The 21049-nt window shown below is 45.7% G+C and overlaps 2 protein-coding genes across 2 annotated transcripts in view; one reads left to right on the forward strand and one right to left on the reverse strand.

Annotated features, from left to right (window-relative positions):
* BRAP (BRCA1 associated protein) overlaps positions 1 to 18326 on the reverse strand; it is a 52783-nt gene extending 34457 nt beyond the window's left edge. The window contains exons 1-2 of the mRNA XM_066603251.1: positions 18083 to 18326; positions 6208 to 6369 (exon numbers count right to left, since the gene is read on the reverse strand). Of these exons, the coding sequence (XP_066459348.1) occupies positions 6208 to 6369; positions 18083 to 18161 (241 nt within the window). The 5' untranslated portion in view covers positions 18162 to 18326. The remainder of the gene's footprint in view (positions 1 to 6207; positions 6370 to 18082) is intronic.
* An 89-nt stretch (positions 18327 to 18415) lies between these two features.
* ACAD10 (acyl-CoA dehydrogenase family member 10) overlaps positions 18416 to 21049 on the forward strand; it is a 43143-nt gene continuing 40509 nt past the window's right edge. Inside the window, exon 1 of the mRNA XM_066603252.1 lies at positions 18416 to 18574. The gene's annotated coding sequence lies outside the window, so the exon portion shown is untranslated. The remainder of the gene's footprint in view (positions 18575 to 21049) is intronic.

The raw sequence follows: 21049 nt of genomic DNA on the forward strand, positions 1-21049 counted from the left end.
GAGCGGAGGGGGCGGGGCTTAGCGCAGGAGCGCGAAAATTAAAAAAAAAATAAAATAAAGGAACCTGAGAGAAGCCAGAACAAACCAGCACTACAGGTCACAGGGTGTCTGCAGCACTGGTATAGTAATGAGTGCTCCAGCCCCAGAGACAGCCGAAACCTCAGCCTCAGCGGCTGTAAGTAGCCAGTGCGGCAAAAAATACAATGCAAATATCCAGTGTATTGTGTATGGAAAATTGCATATTTACCCGCAAAAATGCTTTATTTGTCAGGGGAATAAAAAAAAGACACCCCCCCCCCAGAACAAAACTCAGAAAATGCGGGATAAAACTGCCAGCTACGTACCAGAGGCCTCTATGCAAGGCATGCGTAGCTAGGCTAGTTAAAGAGGAATCGGGAGGACGTTAGGAAGCTGGTGAAAGAAGAGGTTAGATCAGCCCTAACGTCACAGCTGGCGCCGCCAGCGAAGTGCCAGAAAAGGGCGTATGTTCCTGACGAGCCTTCCGACTCCGAGAGTTCTATTGGGTCGGAGCAAGAGGAACAGGCGGCCGAGGAGTCCTCAGATTAGGAGGACTACAAAAAATACTTATTCCATCAGGACGACTTAATGGAATTGATTAAGTCAGTCAGGGCTACACTAAAAATGGAAGAGCCCAGAGAACCACGTACCCTACAAGATGAGATATTTGGGGGACTAGGGGAGAGGCGCAAGCATACCTTCCCTGTCCACAAGAATATCACCAAAATAATCCAAAAAGAGTGGAGCCGCACAGTTAAAAGATCCCATGGATCGCAAAGCTGAGGGCCTTCTAAAGAAATCATGGGAGGCAGCGGCAAACATACTTAGGCCAGGGATCGCAGCCACTTGTGTGGCGCGAACTCTGGGGGTATGGCTAGAACAGCTACAGCTACACCTGACCAATAAGACGCCGAGGGAACAGATCCTAAATTCCCTTCCGATCCTGCGTATGGCAACAAATTTCCTAGCGGACGCCGCGGCCGAAACTGTCAAACTCTCGGCGACAGCTACAGCCCGGTCTAACTCAGCCAGAAGAGTGTTATGGCTGAAATCGTGGTCAGGCGACCTAGCCTCAAAAAATAAGCTATGCGCCCTCCCGTTCTACGGCCAGTTTTTTTGTTCGGACCGGACCTTGACAAGATTCTAGAGAAGGCGGCCGACAAAAAGGGATTCCCGGAAGAAAAGCCACAGAGAGGGAAGACCTTCTTCCGGGCCCCAAGGCAACAGCCAGAGGCCTACCGAGGCAAGGGCAAGACAGGCCGCTGGAGTTACCCCAAGGGGGGCAAAGGAAGGAACATCCTCTTTAACCCCCACCAGGGGGAGCCAAAGCAGAGACCCTGACGCCATCCCCGTAGGGGCAAGGCTGGGGGGCTTTGTGGATCAAGGGGCCGCGATTTCCGAAGGCCCATGGATCCCAAAGATCTTACAGCAGGGATACCGGATAGAGCTGGTGTCCCTCCCCAGAAGAAAATTCATTATCACAGGAGGCTCCAAACAACAGTTACACCTACTAAGGCAAAGCGTTGGGGACCTGCAACAACTAAATGCAATATCCCCCGTACCGCAAAACGAGGAAACCCAGGGCCATTATTCCAGGCTCTTCCTAGTAAGGAAACCCTGCGGGAAACAGCGGATGATAGTGAACCTGAAACCTCTGAACACCTACATCAGATATAGAAAATTCAAGATGGAGTCCATCTCCTCAACGATAAAGTTGATTCCCAAAGGAGCCTACATGGCATTCATCGATTTAAAGGATGCTTATTTCCACGTACCGATCCACGAGGGGTCCCAAAGATACCTAAGGTTCGCAGTGGATATGGGCAAAGGAATAGAGCACCATCAATTCAGATGCCTGCCCTTCGGGATCTCCTCAGCACCCAGAATCTTAACCAAAATTATGGCAGAGGTAGTCGCCTACCTGAGGAAGAAGTCGGTCCTAATAGCCCTACCTGGACGATATTTTAATAATAGCAGAGTCCAGAGAACTCCTAACGAAACACCTGAGGGTAGTGCTAGAACTTCTCCAATCCTTAGGATGGATCATAAACTGGGAAAAATCCAGCCTAGATCCCGACAAACAGAAAACGTTTCTGGGTATAACGCTCGACTCAGAATCGCAATGCTCCTGCCTACCTGAGGAGAAAATACAAAAAATCCGACGGTTAGTCAAAACCTTTTTACGGAGACTATTATGCACAATTCGGGAAGCCATGTCTCTCCTGGGAAGCTTGACTTCATGCATTCCAGGGGTGGCATGGGCCCAGGCTCACACCAGAGCCCTGCAAGCCTCAGTCCTATCCACGTGGGACAAAAAGCAGTCCTCTCTAGGGACAAGAATGTACATTCCAAGCGCGGTGAAAACATGCCTGCGTTGGTGGGCATCCCCAGAGAACCTGCGGAGAGGGGTTCATTGGCTACAAAACCAAGCCACTCGTATCACAATGGATGCAAGCGCCTGGGGATGGGGATGGGGAGCGCATGTGGGGAACCAGTTCTTTCAGGGCCCATGGCGTCAAAGGACAAAAGAACAGTCCTCAAATTACAGGGAACTACAGGCCGTATGGCAGGTCCTACAGCAGTTAGGGAACTCGCTACGGGACCAGCATATAAAGATACTGTCAGACAATATCACCGCGGTCGCCCATATACGACACCAAGGGGGCACAAGATCTCCCGCTCTGCAAAACATCGCAAAGAAAATTTTCCAGCTGCCTGGACGTTAGGAGAGATGTCCTAGGCTACATAGAGGCGACAAGCCACTGGAGGCGGGACGACAACCTGTTCGTCCAGTTCAGTGGCCCAAATAAAGGGAGCAAAGCAGCAAAAAGCTCCATAGCCAGGTGGATCCGCCTGGCCATCATAGAGTCTTATAAAGCCCTCGGGAAGGAAATCCCTTTAGCTCTTAAAGCCCATTCTACAAGGGCAGTAGCATCCTCATGGGCCGAACATAGCTCAGCTTCGGTCGAGCAGATATGCAAGGCCGCAGTCTGGAAAAAAACCCACATGTTTGTTAAACACTATAGGGTAAAAGTGCAGCAGGACGAGGACATGGCCTTCGGCCGCAAAGTCCTCTCGGCAGCAATCCCACCCTAGGGAAACTTTAGTTGGTACATCTCAATTGGTGCTGTCGTGGAGACGACTGGGGGAAAGAATGGATTATACCTGCCTGATAATCAGGTTTCCAGGAGTCTCCACGACAGCACCCGTACCTTCCCCCCCTAAATTGATAGAAAAGAAACTATATAATATATAATATAATTTTATTTAAAAAAAAAAAACCCGGTTAAGGGAAAAAATGTAAGTTGAGCTCCTACCCCGGCAATTCGTTAGAATCCACTGAGGAAAGTGGGGAAGGGGGGGAGCTTTTAACTTCTGTGTGTTCCTGTCCTATCAGCAGGAGGCAATCTCAATTGGTGCTGTCATGGAGACTCCTGGAAACCTGATTATCAGGTAGGTATAATCCATTCTTTTTTGTCACTTATTAACTGTGACGTTCTTAATAAAAGAAGGTTTTTAAAAGAAGGTTTTTAAATGTTTAACTGTAATTTGTGCATGTTTTACTTTATTAACCCCTTCATGACATGGCCTATTTTGGCTTTGAGGACCAAGCGATTTTTTGGTATTTTTCCATCTCCATTTTTCAAAAGCCATAACTTTTTTATTTTTCCGTGGACGCGGCCGTATAAGGGCTTGTTTTTTGCGTGGCGAACTGTAGTTGTTAATCGATGCCAATTTTGGGTACATAGACTATATTGTAAATTTTTTTTTTTTTTTTAACGATAGCAGAGAGAGAAAACGCATCAATTCTGCCATAGATTTTTTTATTTTTTTTTTTACACTGTTAATCATGCAGCATAAATGAGACTTTCCATTTTTTCTGCAGACCGGTACGGTTACAACGATACCAAAATTCTAACATTTTTTTTAGGTTTTCCCACTTTTCTGCAATAAAAACCCTTTTTTTTGGAAATTTTTTTCTATTCTAAATTGCTGCATTCAAAGTCCAGTAACTTTTATTTTTTGATGTACAGAGCTCTATGAGGGCTTATTTTTTGCGAGACGAGCTGTAGATTTTCTTGGTACCATTTTAGCGTACATAAGACTTTTTTGATCACTTTTATTGCGTTTTTAGTGAGGCAAAATGCTAAAAATGAGCATTTTGCCTCAGTTTTTTAGCTTTTTTTTTAGCGTTTTTTTCGGTGCACAGTCAAAAGCATGTGCAACTTATTGTACGCATCGTTACGGACGCGACAATACCAAATATGTGGGGTTTTATTTTTTTTTTACCTTTTTTTATGCTAATCTGAGAAAAAGCATAAAAAATGGTTTTTTTACTCTTTTTTTTTACATTTTTTTAAATTGATTTTTTAAATCTTTCTTTTTTTTTTACACTGTTTGTGTCCCTCTGAGGGACTTTAATCACTGCCCTGATGATCGCTGTCATAAGGCATGGCAGAGCTACTGCTCTCCCATGCCTTATCGCTCATACAGCGATCTCAGGCATAGGCAATACAGGACGCCAGTGTCTGGCGTCCTGTTGCCATGGTGACAGGCCGGGCTCTCGCGATGACATCGCGAGTTCCGGCCGGAGACACAGAGGGAGCCGCGCTCCCGCTGTGAACTCTTCCCCTGCCGCGATCTACTTAGATCGCGGCAGGGAAGGGGTTAAAAGTGGCGGGCGCATCTCCGATGTCCCCCCGCTGCTGCAGCGAGACGCCGGCTGTGACTGACAGCCGGCTCCCGCTGCGGGATAGCGCTGGATCATATGTGATCCCGCGCTATCTCCAGGACGTAAGTTTACGCCCTGTTGCGGGAAGTACCCCGCTCCCAGGACGTAAACTTATGCCCTGCAGCGGGAATGGGTTAATAACTAGATGATTACCCGGCGTTGCCCGTATACTTTTTTTTTGTTTAGACACGAAAAGAATTTTAAGTGTAATATAATCTATACACATACAATAAAAAAAAAAAAAAAAAAAAAAAATTATATATATTATATATATATATATATATATATATATATATATATATATATATAGTTAGTGTGTGTGTACTGATTCAATATATTAGTATATGAGGAGGAGGTCTGTGTAATATATTATCTGAGCAGCAGGAGGTCTGTGTAATACTGGCATAATTAAAAATCCAAAACTGACCGGTTTCCCCTGTAATTTTTGTTGCCAATAGCAACCAATCACAGCTCAGCTGTCACTTGGTATACTGCTGAGGTAAAATGAAAGCTGCTCTGTGATTGGTTGCCATGGGCAACACAAATTTCCTTTTGGACAGCTTTCATAAGAGTGGGTACTAGGTTCATTTCTGTGTGGTACATAGTGGCTTAGTTGTCTGTTGTAGATATTATCTGAGGAGCAGGAGGACTGTGTAATATATTAGTATTTGAGGAGGAGGTGGTCTGTGTAATAGATTAGTGTATGACGAGGAGGAGGAGGTCGTCCGTGTAATATATTAGTATTTGAGCAGGAGGTTGTCTGTGTTATAGATTAGTGTATGATGAGGAGGAGGTTGTGTAATATAAGAATGAAATAAAAAACATCTGCGGAGCCAGAACGCCGCTGCTGCCGGACAGACCCGAAAGCAGAAGACCCTTCTGCGCAAGCGCGTCTAATTGGGCGATTAGACGCTGAAGTTAGACGGAGCCATGGAGACGGGGACGCCAGCGCAGGGAAGGTAAGTGAATAACTTCTGTATGGCTCATATTTAATGCACGATGTATATTACAAAGTGCATTAATATGGCCATACAGAAGTGCTTAACCCCACTTGCTATCGCGAGACAACCCCTTTAAGTTGTGAAAGGTACAGAAGTTACCTCCTTCCACAATATCCTAGAGGGCAGTAACACCAGAGTCACTAGATCCTGGAGTCTGGAAAGTGCTTCCGGTGCAGAAGACATGAATTGTGCCACAAAGGATTATGGTGGGGGGACCACTTAGTTGCCTCATTAGGTATTAAATCAAGGGCAATGTTCAAGATCTTTAATGTAACTCTGATGAGTATGTACAAGGTAGCCACGTGAGAAGCAGGGCCCCTCAACAACAGGCCTCTCAGACTCCGGGCCTACCACTGGGTTATAGTCTAAAGGAAAAGTCACCAAATGGTATACACTAATTGGCTAGCCAGGTGATAACAGCAGAAGCGGGGAAGGGCCCTGCATGATCATGCTTACCTGGATTTGGACCAATGGTTTCTATGATCATGTCTGTCATTTCTCTTCTCCCGATGTGCTGATGTAGAATCGCTGTCTTTTCCACTGGCATCTTTCCTTCCAGACAGGCCTCGGCAGTACGCAACGTCTTCTCTCTAATTTCCTCATCAGACATCTCGGTGGCTAGGCAGGAACATAAATATTAATGTTGTGGTTTACAGGAAGGACACGACAATAAAGCATACAGCAATGGACAAACCATCCTGTGAATCTGCTAAACCATCAATGTACTCTGCAGCTCTAAGTAATTGGATTTTCCTTGAATAAACATAAATTACATCTTGCTTCTCACTCAAAGACAGGTCTATTCCCTAAGAAAGCGGGACGGACAGCACGAGGCGACCGTCTCACAACGTCCAACACAGCATTGGGAAGGAATCTTGTCCAGTTTGTTACTGGATCTAAAATGTGCCATTAGGGAACCTTCTCACAGGGCAAGAAAACCCGCAGCAACCATGCTGGAAATCCGAAAGCGTAAATGGCGCAGGGCTGACTGCGGCTTTTGTAGTGGATCTGCTGCAGGTTTTAAGGGTTAAAACACGCAGCATAAATAGGCATGTTTCAGGGTAAGTTCACAAATTTGCAATCAAATTTTCCAAAATGAATGCTGCCTCACAAACCGTGGCTTTTGGCATGGACCTGCTCACGCATTGTGCTCCGTCAACGGGCAAAATCTGTATGCGGAATTCCGATGTGAATTTCCGTGTCGAGAAGTGACATGTGACTTCTTCTGTGGGAACACTTGTCCCACTGATAGAGCAAAATCCATGGGAAAAAAAAAGCAGATTTTAACGCTGTTTTAGGGCTAATGCCCACGAACGGATAATTGCTGCGGGATTCGCGGTCAGACACCCGACGCAATTCCCGCAGCAATAGCCATCCATAGACATGCTATGTTATCAGATTCTCCCCTATCTATGAGCAGAAATCAACTGTGATTTTCTGCTCGCGGGGGAGAATTGCAGCATGTACTATTCATCGCGGTAAATCGCATGGACGGCTTCCATTGCAGTCAAAGGAAGCCATCTATTTCGACGATACTCCATGCTGTGGCCACAGTGGAAGTATCACGGGAAATCACGTCACCACCCAGCACCGGTGGGTCATGTGCTGCACTGCGTATGTGCGCCGGCAGAGACTCTCGCTGCGGATGCAGAGAGGGGACTATGGGGTCTCTGGGGTGGGGTGGGGGGTGGGGTTTGTCCCATTCCAATTCCTCAGCGATGTTTTGCAGGCGGAATCCGACCCGGCCGTGGGCACGAGGCCATAGAAGCAGAGTTCACGCAGAAAATTTCACTATGATTCACCCTGAGAATCTGTGGATTTGTTGTGCAAAGTTTCTATCCTATGTGCAGGCGGTTTTAGAAATCTCCACATGGCGTGTACTAGAAATGCTGCTAACATTTCCACAGCAAAATCCACTGTGGAAATTCAGTTTGTGAAGCCGCCATTAAACAGACACTGCCCTTCTGTGAAAGGGTCAGGTAATAGAGAGTTTTCATTGTGAGGCCCAGAATCTAACAGCAAGACTGGCCTTGTCGTCCATAGCAACCAATCATAACACAGCTTTCATTTACCCAGAGCAGTTGGAAAACTTAAAGCTGAGCTCTGATTGGTTGCTATGGATTACAAGGCTACAGAACTATTTGGGCCTTTAAGAGTTTGGCCAGGATTAGAAAAAACATGTCTGCTTTCTGTCAATCACAGCTCAACCCTTGGTCATGGGGGTATGTGTGGTACTGGAACTCAGCCCCAGTGAAATAAACAGGAGCTGAGTTGCAATACCAGAAACAACCCTATGACCAAGGGTGGAGCTGTGATTGACAGAAAGCAGTCATGTTTTTCTAACCCTATACCAGTGTTTCCCAACACCAGTCCTCATGGACCGCCAACAGGTCCTGTTTTCAGGATTTCCTCAGTATTGCACAGGTGATGTAATTATTGTCAGTGCCTCAGACATTACCACAGGTGTTCTTACCATAGGATATCCTGCAGACATGACCTGTTGGTGGTCCCTAAGGACTGGAGTTGGGAAACGCTGCTCTACATAACCCCTGTAAATGGATTCTGACAGCAGTTTTGACCATTCTTAACAGCTGACACAATCCCTTTAATGACCATCGACTTTTTTGCCTCAGCATTTAAGCAGCCATTATTTTCACTTACATGATTGAAAGGGCCTTGTTTTACGTATGAAAATTGTATTTTGACATAGTTTAGGGTAACATAATTGTTTTTTCCTATATTTGCACCACAAAACAGATTTCAGCCTTTTTTTAACAAAGCATTATTTGTACTGTTCCTATTTAATAGTGAACAATCTGTTAAATTCATTACTCAGGCCATCATGGTCATAAGAGTACCTAACAAGGGTAGGTTTTTGTTTTTTATGTAATGTGTACATAAAATGTACCATATAACTTTTTTTTCCACCAAAAACACACAATCACTTGTGGACTTTAATTACTTTTTTAACCCAATTAAAACTTATTCCCATGTTAGTCACTCATGGCTGAGAGCAACAAGATTTTTGTAGTTCCTGTTAAATCTATTTCTCATTATGTTTATTGAAGGGCACAGCTGAAGACTGTGGGTATGGCTACCACCACTAGGAGGCGGACACCAAGTAAAAAGTGTTATCTCCTACTACCAGCTATACCCCTCCTGCACACAACAAGCTAATCAGTTTGTGTGCAAGCAGTAGGAACAGCAAGGGTGGCGATAAAAGGGTTAAAACATTCAATAGTAACCCCTTAACACCACAGTGTGCAAGATCATGAGTGCATGACGTAAACTTATGTCCTGTATTTAAAGTGCAGCTGTGGTGGGAATCGCAGCAACACTGTAGTGATGGCTGCTAGCTATCACTTCTTGTACCAGCGATCGCTGTGAGTGGTCAATGCTGACTGACCAATCAGAGTTCAGCAGCCCAAGTCAGTCAGCATGGGCTTCTATGGAAGCCAATGACAGCGGCCGGAGAAGGGAGGTGGGAGGAAGTTTAGCAGCTTGACTGTTAACCCTTTCCAATCCACTGTCTGATGTCTTCCTACATTATGATTGAAGCTTGTACAGCTCCAATGTCAGAAGACGTCCGGCAGGGTATTCTTACAGTCTATTGCTAGCTACTCCGCTGTCGGAGCCTCTCTGGTTCACACACACTGGCTTTAGCCAGCAGATGGCACTGTTGTATAACAGCACAAAGAGAAAGCTTTTTAGGAAACCCTGAATCCAAAATTGGATTGGAAAGGGTTAAACTCCCTCCCTCTTCTCTCCTCCGCTTGATGGGAGGGGGGCGGAGCTAAGCACCTGCCCCTTATCTGCAACCAGCAATGGGAGGAGGTGGGGCTTAGCTCCGCCCCCTCCCATTGCAATCAGGCGGAGGGGAGGAGAGTGGTGGTGAGTCGAGAAGGAGAGAGGAGGTGAGCCAGGGAGGGAAGGGGAAGGGGCAACAGCATGGTGGCCTCGGAGTATAGACGTTAGATTTGTGCATACAATCACGAGTTTTTACTGCTCAGATCATAGCATATATCAGCCAGCCGTTAAAACGGTGGCCGACATACGCTCGTGGGAACAAAGCCTCAAACAGCAATCGTCCAATAGTGGGATTTAAGGCTTATTTTCACACAGACAATCTTTAAAAAGATTGACAGTTCTAGTGATCATTTTGCATAAAGCGCTAATGGACATTAATGTTAATTAGCATTTTATTAGCTTCATTTGCACATAAATGAGCCTCCAGGAGCTGCTTGTAGAACACAGCAAGTGGCCTGTTCTCTGCAATCAGCTACTTTGTTCTCACACAGGGCTGTCAGCTGAATACAATGTAATCAGCACTCAGGTGCAAGCATGGAATCTGCTGCTCAATTTTTTTTTTATTAAGACAAAATTTATTGATGAAAATTTACCACTAACAAACTACAATATGTCATGGAAAAAAAAAATAAAACAAAATCTCAGAGCCACGTCAATACATAAAAGCATTCAAAATTTATTACCACATACATTGACAGATGTCAGATTTGAAAAATAAGGCTGTGTTCACAAGGCAAACATAGGCCATGTCCTTAAGGGGTTAAACGTGAAAAACCCATGTGTTAAAGCAGAGAGAACACTCCAACAAGGGTGAGGATGTCAGAGAGCCTGAAGGATCAAGTGGGGCGGGTGCTGTGTTGCCCAATGAACGTGACTTCCCATGCTTTTGCATAGTCTGTGGTCCAATCAGGGAGACAGGATGATTCAGGCATTCAGAGACAAATGGTTAGTAAAGCCACTAATATGTGCACAGACACACATACAGACACTAACAGCAGGAGAGGCGGAGATTGCGGAGATCACAGTGTCAGCAGATCTGTCAGCCTGCAGCCTCCGAGTACACAAAAGCTGCCTATGAAGATAGCAACAGGGGAAGGAGCTAAGAAAATGTCCCTGTATCCTTGTTACTACAGAAACTATGTACCTGATGACAGTGGATTGCAGAGAAGCTGGGAGGGAAACCTCTAGTGGCAGCCACTACAAGTGGAATCTCACTGGTTAATATGGGTAACAGCAATATTAAGTGTGTTACTGCAACCAGGATTTGCACCAAGAAAAAAAAACCAAAACATTTTATATGCCTTATTGGGGCCCCCTAGTATGACCCGGAACAGTCTCCTGGAGGACTGTGAAGGGTTCTGGTATTACAATCATCTGGATGGCCGTTCTTTAGGCCCCCCTATCCACGGCAGTGATTTCACCGGCGGTAAATCGGCGGTGAGTCACGCCGGTTGAAGCTTTCCATAGCATTGCTATGGAGAGCGCAGCCCCCCTGTCCACGAGCAGAGAATCATTGCGATTCTCCGCTCGTGGCCAGCAATTCGCAGCATGCTGCAAATTGCTCCGAATCTCCATGGTCAGCCTATCTGTCAGATAGGCTGACCAACGGAGAACAGTCTGACAGCTCCTGCTGCTGGGCGGTGGCTCCCGCGACTGAGATTCTCCGCGGGATACCGCAACATCCGTGGACAGGCAGCCTTAATACTGCATTTCCCCTGCAGTGGCCGGCAGGCCACAGTTTACCCCAGCAAAATCAGCTATTTGCTGGGCTGGAAGCAGGCCACATCCTAAAAAGAGGTGGGACTCATGGGGCAACCCATTTAAAGAAGACCCATGATGTCCTCTGATGAGCGGGGATGGCTACATAGCTTTACAGCCCTGACTGTCTGAACTCTTTCTTTAAACATCTCCATTTTCTTGCACTGAGCTGTTAGATTCGGCTCCTGGTGCTTTGAATCAGTCAAGTGAGCGATCTCCTCCGATCGCTATCAATGGGTGACGTCAGTAGGTAGAGGAAATCTGATGTCACCCATTGGCAGTGAGCAAAAGTGACCACCCACTTAACAGATTCAAAGCTCCGGGAGCGGAATGTTGTGGTGCTGTATGAAGGTTGTACAACTTTTACCCGGTGACCTTATATTTAATCAGTTCTCATCAGAACAACATGTGATCAGCTTGTTATCTCAGGACAACTCTAGGATTGTCCAAGGCAACCATTTAAAAAAATATAGAATTTAAATTTTTTTTAAAAATAAATAAATGTTGTTCGCACCCCCCAGTTTATGCTTTTCAGAACCAGCAACTTACAGACAAGGATCCTCCTGGCTACTAAAAATGAGTAGTATATAAAATGCCTCATGGTTACATATATATTGTTTTGGCATAAACTACTAGTTTGTTACTGGATGAAGGCTGTTCTCATCCCATTGGCGCATACAATGCAATGCAGCAGAGAACTAACCTGCAATGCATCAGACTCATACGGATACTAAGCTCTGCAAGTGACAACCGTAGGCAATAAAATAGCATATTATCACCATGCTGCTGGAACACAATATGAAAGAGGGTTTCTGAGGAGCAGCTCTCCATGGCTGAGGCGACGGACAGCAATGTGTCCTTACAGGAATAATACTAATTGTTCATGCAAATTTGAGAAGATTTAAAAGGATAAAATGTTCAGTGGCAAAACTACTTACTGACCTATGTACCTACTGCTGAACTGAACACACGGATGGCGCAAGCTGTCAGGTCAGGCTGATAGGGAACTACTTCAAATATTATATTAAAAACTTTAAGGCCTCCTACACACGATATCGCATCGCTGGTTGCACTACAAAAAAAATGTTTAAAAAAGTATACATCACCTAGAAGCGCTGTCGGGGGCTCTGCCACAGCTTCTCCCCGGATCCCTGGCACTGGTCTTCATCTCTTCTGACCAGGGATTGAAAAATCCCAGTCTCCTGGAAGCGCTGGCTGTGATTGGCTGACACTTAGCAAATCAGAGCCAGCGCTTGATGAATGGCTGTGATTAGTTCATCGAGCGCTGGCTGTGATTGGCTAAGCATCAGCCAATCAGAGGCAGCGCTTCCAAGAGGTGGGGATTTTTTAACCCCAAGCCAGAAGAGATGAAGAAGAATAGTCCTGGGGAGAAGATGTGCCGGAGATGACAGCGCTTCTACGCTGATATGTGTGTGTATAATATATATATTTTTTTTATTATTTTTTTTTCCCCCCTGCAGCCAGGACTTAGATTAGAGTTTTGACAGTAGGATTTATTAGGATTTTGCAAGAATATCGCGTTTTCGTGCGATGCAACTGAGAGGAAGGCTCCATAGGGAAACATGGGCTACAAAACCTCACGAGTTGCGGAGATATTGCGGGACTCGGGAGGTTTTTGTGTCGGGATGTCGCATGCTACAAAACATCGCATGTGTGAATCAACTCATAGGAAAGCATGGGCTTCACATGCATGCGATTTGTAGCAACACATATAGATGTATCCTCTCACCATGCAGGTAGAAGACTACCAGATGAGGGAGCTAATTGCACCTGTGTGGGACACCGATGTGACAGCCACTCACACTGCCTCTTGATATAGATGGGGGTGGCTGCTTGGCGTATACTCCCACACAGAGTGGATACAGAGTGCCAGACCATTCTGATACATGTAGTTCACCATGCATTTATATGCACTCCTTAGTGAGTAAGTATATGGCTGTTTTCTGTGATTGTTTCTATGTTTCTATATTTCCCCTTCTGTGATGCATTTATATTAGTGTAGGGACCCACTACAACGCAAGGAACCGTGAAGTGGTTAGTGGGCTCATGTATCTTGGCCAAAATCCAACTAAAGCCTTGCCTTTATTATCTATCATTCACATGCAGCGTGGCTTTAAGATTCCAGGGGGAGCCCAGGGTGGCAGTACCAATGTGGTTCACTGACGAAACTGCAGGGCAAACCCGCACAATTATTATGGCGTCATTAATAAGTTGCTGGTCTGCATGGTAAACTACATGTATCAGAAGGTCTAGCACTCTGTATCTACTCTGTGCAGGAGTATACACCAAGCAGCCACCGTCCTCTATAGCAAGAGGCTGTGTGAGTGGCTGTCTCATCGGTGTCCCTCACAGGTGCAATTAGCTCCCTCATCTGGTAGTCAGCTACCTGCATGGTAAGAGGATGCATCTATATGCACTCAGTGAGTAAGTATATGGCCATTTTCTGTGATTGGCTTTATATGGGAAAACTATCGACTAGATAGTCGCACAAAATAGCCTCACCTGTGCAGAATACTTCTGCAAGACACACTTTAATCTGATGCTGCAAATTTCTACCCCATTACTTGAATGCACATGGTAATTTTTGTGCTGAATTTTCTGCGTCTTTAAGAAATATTTTGCACGTGTGAAAGTTCCTAAAAGCGTACAGACAAGTGTTATTTGTGTGCTTTTACAGAGCGATTGTTTAGTTTTGCAATCACTAACATTGTTAGGTGCATTTACATAGCCTGAAATATCAATCATCGTCTAGTTAAAGGGTGTGAGGATCTTTGGTGGGGGTGCATTTGAAATTTTGGCCTCAACACACACTTATTGTTTAGAGACCACTTAATGCGCGGAAATCCCTGCTGCAGGGTCGTGGCAAGCACTGCCAGTGGCCTCTCGCTGCTTTCACTGAACAGTCAGTGTTACAGCCAGTATCCTTTCATGACCAAAACCAGTGTGTTCTTTCGAAGACCAAAAAAGGTTTGGTACGGTGTTAGCCAGTAGAGTAAAATGTGATTGTTCTCAGTGAGAGAAACCAAGTGATCTTGTAGATATGATACCTTTTAATGGCTAACAAAAATACATGATATGACTAGTTATTAGTATTATTTATAGTACCACATATTTTGGCCATGTAATGCAAGCAGAGTCGCTAGTAAAATCTATAATGCTTGGATAGATCAGCGGCAAAGACGACATGGCACCAAAGAATATGATGGCTGATACTGGCATGGATATCACACAACTGAAAGAGGCAGTGCAAAACCAAAAAACATGGAGGGAGCGCGCCTGGTAGGGCCGTGAACGACTCAATGGCTAACAACATACGTTAGTACCAGTGTTTCTAGTGCCACTTATAATATAGCGAATGACATCACATATAACTCACTGAAGGACCTGTGTTGACGGTTGGAGTTGGGTACTGTTTTGCATACTTGGTGGACATGCCCATTGGCAAGAGCTCTATGGAGACAAGAAGTCAGCCTGGTATCGAGTCTTGGGCAAGCTTTTCCCCCTCACCCCCTTGGTTTGTCTTCTGTCAGATGAGTCGACCGGGTTTAACAATCAGCAACACAAACTATCCCAAGTTATTTGTATGGCGGCCAGGATTTATATAGAATCTCAATTGTTGAAACCCTCCCTTGATCTAAACCCCATCATAGCTGGAATTTCCAAAACGATGATCTGTGAAAAACTGTCCGCTATGAGGGAGGACCACATGGAGGGTTTCCTCAGAACTTGGCAGCCACGGTCTGACTATCTAAACATCCCGAATATGCCACGACTTCTGATATCATAGGAGAAATCTCCTTGAGACCCATTAGACGGGGTTGGTGCTAACATCTGTAATACAAACGAGATCTATCTCATGGCGACTAGAATAACGAGTGGAAAACCATTTGTTTTGTGCTTACTTGTTCAAAGATTTGTCTGACAAAGCAGTTTGTTTTTTTAAATTCCCCCTGCAAGGGGCAGTACTGAGCCTTTGATTGTATTAAGCTATATGAAATTCAAATAAAAGCTTTTGAAAATAAAATATTGAAGGACTTGTGATGACGTCACAGTCATGTCATCAGGGGCGGAGCTCAGAGCTGCAGGGATTCATATACTATAGCACCTATAAAGGTGAAATCGTGGCTGAGATGAAGGACTTGTGATGACATCACAGTCATGTCATCAGGGGTGGAGCTCAGAGCTGCAGGGATTCATATACTATAGCACCTATAAAGGTGAAATCGTGGCTGAGATGAAGGACCTGTGATGACGTCAGCGTCATGTGATCAGGGGTGGAGCATGTAACTCACTCACGGACAAGTAGTCGTTAGTACTTTGATAGCGAGCTTTCGAACCTACTCAGGGTTCTTATCCAGGCATAATGGAACAGATCTAAAACTAGAAAGCTCGCTGTAACATCATGTATTTTTGTTAGCCATTAAAAGGTATATCTACAAGATTAAATGGTTTTTCTTGCTGGGAACAATCACACCTTCGAAGACCAGCATGGACTATCCAGTGGAGGGTCATTGGCACGTGTTTGTGTTTTCAAGAATCCATTAGCATTCAATGGGAGGACAAAATGTTAAAAAATAAAAAGGCAGGAGTCAATGGGTGCTTGGAGGCACGCCAAACAAGTCAACACCTCCCTGCAAAGTTGTCGGCTAGTGGTTGAAAGGCAAGGATCACCTTTTTACACTAGACAATAGTTAATCAACCAGTGACTATTTTTAGGTGAACTTAAGGCCTCGTTCACACGGGCGACAAAGTCGCACGATTTTGTAGCGTTACTGCAAGCTACAAATCGCATGTATGTGAAGCCCATGCTTTCCTATGGGTTGCTTCAGACATGCGATATTTTGTAGCATGCGACAACCCAACTCAAAAGCCTTGCAGGGCCGGCGATATGCTCGCGACTAGTGAGGTTTTGTAGCCCATGTTTCCCTATGGAGCCTTCCTCTCTGTTGCATCGCATGAAAACACTGTTTTCATGCGTTGCAACTTTGACAGTAGCAAATCCTACTGTCAAAGCTATAATGTAAGCCCAAGCTGCAGAAAAAAATTTAAAAAATACATATACATCACCTCATAAGCGCTCTCCGACGCCACCACGTCCTGGAAGCGTCGGCCCTGATCATCATCTCCTCTTCTGCTTCGCCAATCACAGCCAGCGCTCGATGAGGGGCTGTGATTGAACCAATCACAGCCATTCATTGAGTGCTGGCTGTGATTGGCGAAGCAGAAGAGGAGAAGATGATCAGGGCCGGTGTGCTGGAGAAGAGGCGGCTGAGCCCCGGACAGCACGTCTAGGTGATGTATACTTTTAAAAAAATTTCTCTTCTGCTATGGCTGATTTTCCTCGCATATAGTGCTACAAAGTCACATGCCACATGCGACTTTGTAGTGCTAAAAAAAAAACAAAAAAAACCGCGGTATTGCTGCGAGAAGATGCAGCGATATCGCTATGATTTTCTCGCAGTGATGCCGTGTCGCCCATGTGAACGAGGCTAAAAGAACTGACACATGAACAGATTCTCGCTCGTCACCCAATTGCTGGCGGTGTTAAGTGGAATCACAGTCGCTTACATTCACTGTATTAGTGCTCCTACTCACTTGCCTTTCTTTAACGCGAATGTCAATGGGACTTTCAAACGTTAAAAACGCATCGCAAGTTTGTGCGGTTTTTGTGTGATGCGTTTTTAACATTAGAAAGTCCCATTGACAATCATGTTAAAAAAAACGCAAGTGGGTATTAGCCCTTAAGCGGCTATTTGGCAACAGTTGACCCATACCAAGCCACCCTTAGGCCGGCTGCACACGGCCGTGACGGGTTCCGCTGCATTAATTCCGCGGCGGAGCCCGTCACGGCGCTCCCCAGAGACCCCAAACTTACCTGCGGATCCGGTGTTCTCGCTCCCGCATGACGCTTCAGCGTGACGTGGCCGGCTGTGTCATATGACGCGGCGGCGGTAGGCGATTTCACGCTATCTTCCGCTGTGCTACACCGGAAGACAGCGTGAACGGACGGCTTCCATTGACTGCAATGGAAGCCGTTAGCGCATGCCGCGGGTGAAGTCGGGTGATTTCACGGTGCGGAATTCCACAGTGGAATTCCGCACCGTAAGCATTGAGCTATTAGGTTCAATAGAACCTAATAGCTGCGGGCAACGCGGCGGAAATCTGTCTGTGGGAAGGAGCCCTTAAGGTACCTTGACAGTTGTCCCATGTAAGGCAGCTTGGCATCTAACAGTCCCAGCGACTATCGTTCCTGTGCTTTCACAGGGGAGCGCAGTCGTCCAGTGACTAGAGGTGGAACGCGCCAAAGATCTCTTCCAGCTGGCCGCCTCCAATCACAATACACAGGCAGTCATTCATATAGTTGCTTGGTTCCTAGGTGAGCTAACAACCCAGCGACTGACAAGTGAGCGATCACAGGCCGACTATGGCCAATAATAAGCCATTTCAGCGACTATGCAGGTGATAATCGCCCGCTGTAAAAAGTACCTTTAGATCCGTTTGTCTGAACGCTGTAAAGAATATTCAGTCAGTGACATCACAAAGTTCTAAGACGAGAATCGCAGCATTAACGAGAGGTTATGATTGGTCGCCGCATTCCACCACTGATCATTAGGTCAACGGACTGATGAACTTGTCCGCATTCTTGCCTGCTGTGTTGGCATATACATGACCTCCTCCATAGGGGTTCTAGAGGAACCATCAGTGAGACCACAAGGGTCCCCCTCCCGCCGGGCTCACTACTCACCAGCACGGTATTGGAAGCCCGCTGGTACAGGAGAGCGGTCTGCAAGCTCCAGCCGAACGACAACCAGTGAAACACTCATATGTTAGGACAGGCAGGAGCCACACAGCAGCGGGGAGGATGCAGACAGGAGACGCGCCGGCCGCAATAGATTAATGCGATGTAACTCCCCAGCGTTGTCAATAAAACCGCACTTCCGGGACTCTAACCCCGTGAGCCTGGCTGTGGTCTCTGATTGGTCAATTACATTCACTGGCTAAATCCTCAGGTGGCCATGTTTGATATGGGGAAATGGTGCACGTGATAAGACGACAGTTGTTCGGTGCCGTGGAGGACGTCAGCGGCTTCAAGAGTGAATGACAGGTTTGGAGAGCGTGAGCTACAGAAATATGGCTGCCGCTGTGTATATCTAGTGTTCAGAGTGCAGGCTGTTTCAGCCAATCACAGCAGGCACTGACGTCACGTGTTCTTAAGGAGCCGTGTGCCTGCTTTCGGGTGAGTTGAAGGGTGATACTGCAGTCGCTACAGTGGCTAGTAAAAGAGAAGGAAAAATGTAGTTCATGAAACGTACAATAAACTCACCACGTACACCACTTGTTACTAATGGGATCCACTACATTACATGGGGGTCATGGGTTCGAATCCCACCAAGGGTGACAAATACATATAGTTTATATGTTTGCTTTATGTTTGTGTAGGTTTCCTTCCACACTGATAAAACTTACTAATAAGTGAGATTAGGACTAATGTGAGTGGTCCCATAAATGTGTACAGAGCTGTAGAGTATGTTGGTGCAAATAAGCAATAATAAATAGTGTTAAAAGCTATGTGCCCAAAACAGCCAATTGTCATATTCCCTATCAAGCCTTATGAATGTCAGAACGGTATCCTTCACTTAGGACCCCACTTCTATGAGGTGGAGAGCTCCTCTGTTCTAGCGGGACTTGCCAAGGCAGCGCTACAAGGTCCTTGCAGATCCTGATCAGCTCTGCAGTGACTACTGTCCCTACAGGAGATGTTTTTCCCTTATCTGGGGCTTCTAGGGATGGCTGAGTTACAGTGGAAAAGTGTGAAATGAAAAAAAGGTAATGTGAATGACCCCTAGAGGTCTCATGATGTCACGGGGTCATAGATGTTAAAAAATATATATTTTAAAAAAGTTAAAAATAATTACAAAATAAAACGTATAAGAAAGAAAACCAACCAAAACTGTCACCATATGCGCCCTGAAATCTGAGACTATACAAATTTTATATAAAAATGTCCAAAACAAAACGAGGGACTCATTCCTATACTTTATTTTAGCATAATGTGCTAATTTTTTTTTAAAAACCTACATTTTACCATTTCTTTTTTAGCTTTTTACTTCTAATAAAACAAAAAACAACGGGAAAAAAGTCTGCAAAACAAATAAATAAGAGTCGCCCTTTATATCACAGAAAAAAAAACCTCAAAAATAATTTTAGTAGCTAAAGAAAAAACAATAGGGCAGTAAAACCACCACATGGGTAAAATTGGTTTAACAGGGTTTTTAAAGGGGTTTTCCAGGGAGAATACTACTGATGATCTATCCTTAGGACAGGCATCAATAGTTGATCGGCTTCGGTCCGTCGTTGGGGACCCTGACTGATCAACTGAGCGTGCGCATGCTGTGAGTGCCGCAAATACACAGAGGTCGGAGCAGAAGTAGTGGAAGTCTCTGTGCTGACCTCTGTGTAGTGGCCGGCGCTTGTAACTGCAGGTACAGCTCTCATTGAAATCAACGTGAGCTGTGCCTGCAATTACAAGCGCTGGCTCCTACACAGTGGTCGTCGCGGAGACTTCCACTCCGACCTATGTGTATTTGCGGCACTGACAACATGCACCCGCTCAGCTGATCGGTCAGGGTCGTGAGTGACGGACCCCAGCTGATCAACTATTGAAGACCTATCCTAAGGATAGGTCAGCAGTAGTATTCTCCCTGGAAAATCCCTATAAAGGGTTAAATAGCAGTCAAGTTTTTAAATAAGACTCGGGAGGGGTATTGTCTCTCCTTGAAGAGAGCATCCAGAAGGTGAGTGAGGAGACTTATAAGGCCATGCATGCTCCTCTGGGAGATATATGCAAATAAAGATGGAACAATACCTCTGCAGCGCCACCTATTGGATGGCAGCATTCCTGTTAATCAATGTACAGGGCTTAAAGGGGTTGTCCCGCGCCGAAACGGTTTTTTTTTTTTTTCAACCCCCCCCCCCCGTTCGGCGCAAGACAACCCGATGCAGGGGTTAAAAAAGATCACCGGACAGCGCTTACCTGAATCCCCGCGCTCCGGTGACTTCTTACTTACCCGGTGAAGATGGCCGCCGGCATCTTCTCCCTCCGTGGACCGCAGGGCTTCTGTGCGGTCCATTGCCAATTCCAGCCTCCTGATTGGCTGGAATCGGCACGTGACGGGGCGGAGCTACACGGAGCCCCATTGAGAAGATAAGAAGACCCGGACTGCGCAAGCGCGTCTAATTTGGCCATTAGACGGCGAAAATTAGACGGCAACCATGGAGACGAGGACGCCAGCAACGGAGCAGGTAAGTGAAAAACTTTTTATAACTTCTGTATGGCTCATAATTATTGCACAATGTACATTACAAAGTGCATTAATATGGCCATACAGAAGTGTATAGACCCACTTGCTGCCGCGGGACAACCCCTTTAACAATGATTGGAAATTGAAAACCAAGCCAGAATACCAAACACAGACAGCTGTTTCAGGGGTTTTTGCCTCTCATCAGTGTGCAGTAGATTTCTGCTCGGCTAGTGATAGGTCTATGATGTGGGTCAAGAGGGTGTCATCTCTCCTTAAGGAGAGCACCTAGAAGGTGAGTGAGGAGACTTATAAGGCCATGCATGCTCCTCTGGGAGATATATGCAAATATAGATGGAACAATACCTCTGCAGCGCTACCTATTGGATGGAAGCATTCCTGTAAATCAATGT

The sequence above is a fragment of the Eleutherodactylus coqui genome, chromosome 5 (assembly GCF_035609145.1).
Source record: "Eleutherodactylus coqui strain aEleCoq1 chromosome 5, aEleCoq1.hap1, whole genome shotgun sequence".
In the NCBI taxonomy this organism is placed as follows: Eukaryota; Metazoa; Chordata; class Amphibia; order Anura; family Eleutherodactylidae; genus Eleutherodactylus; species Eleutherodactylus coqui.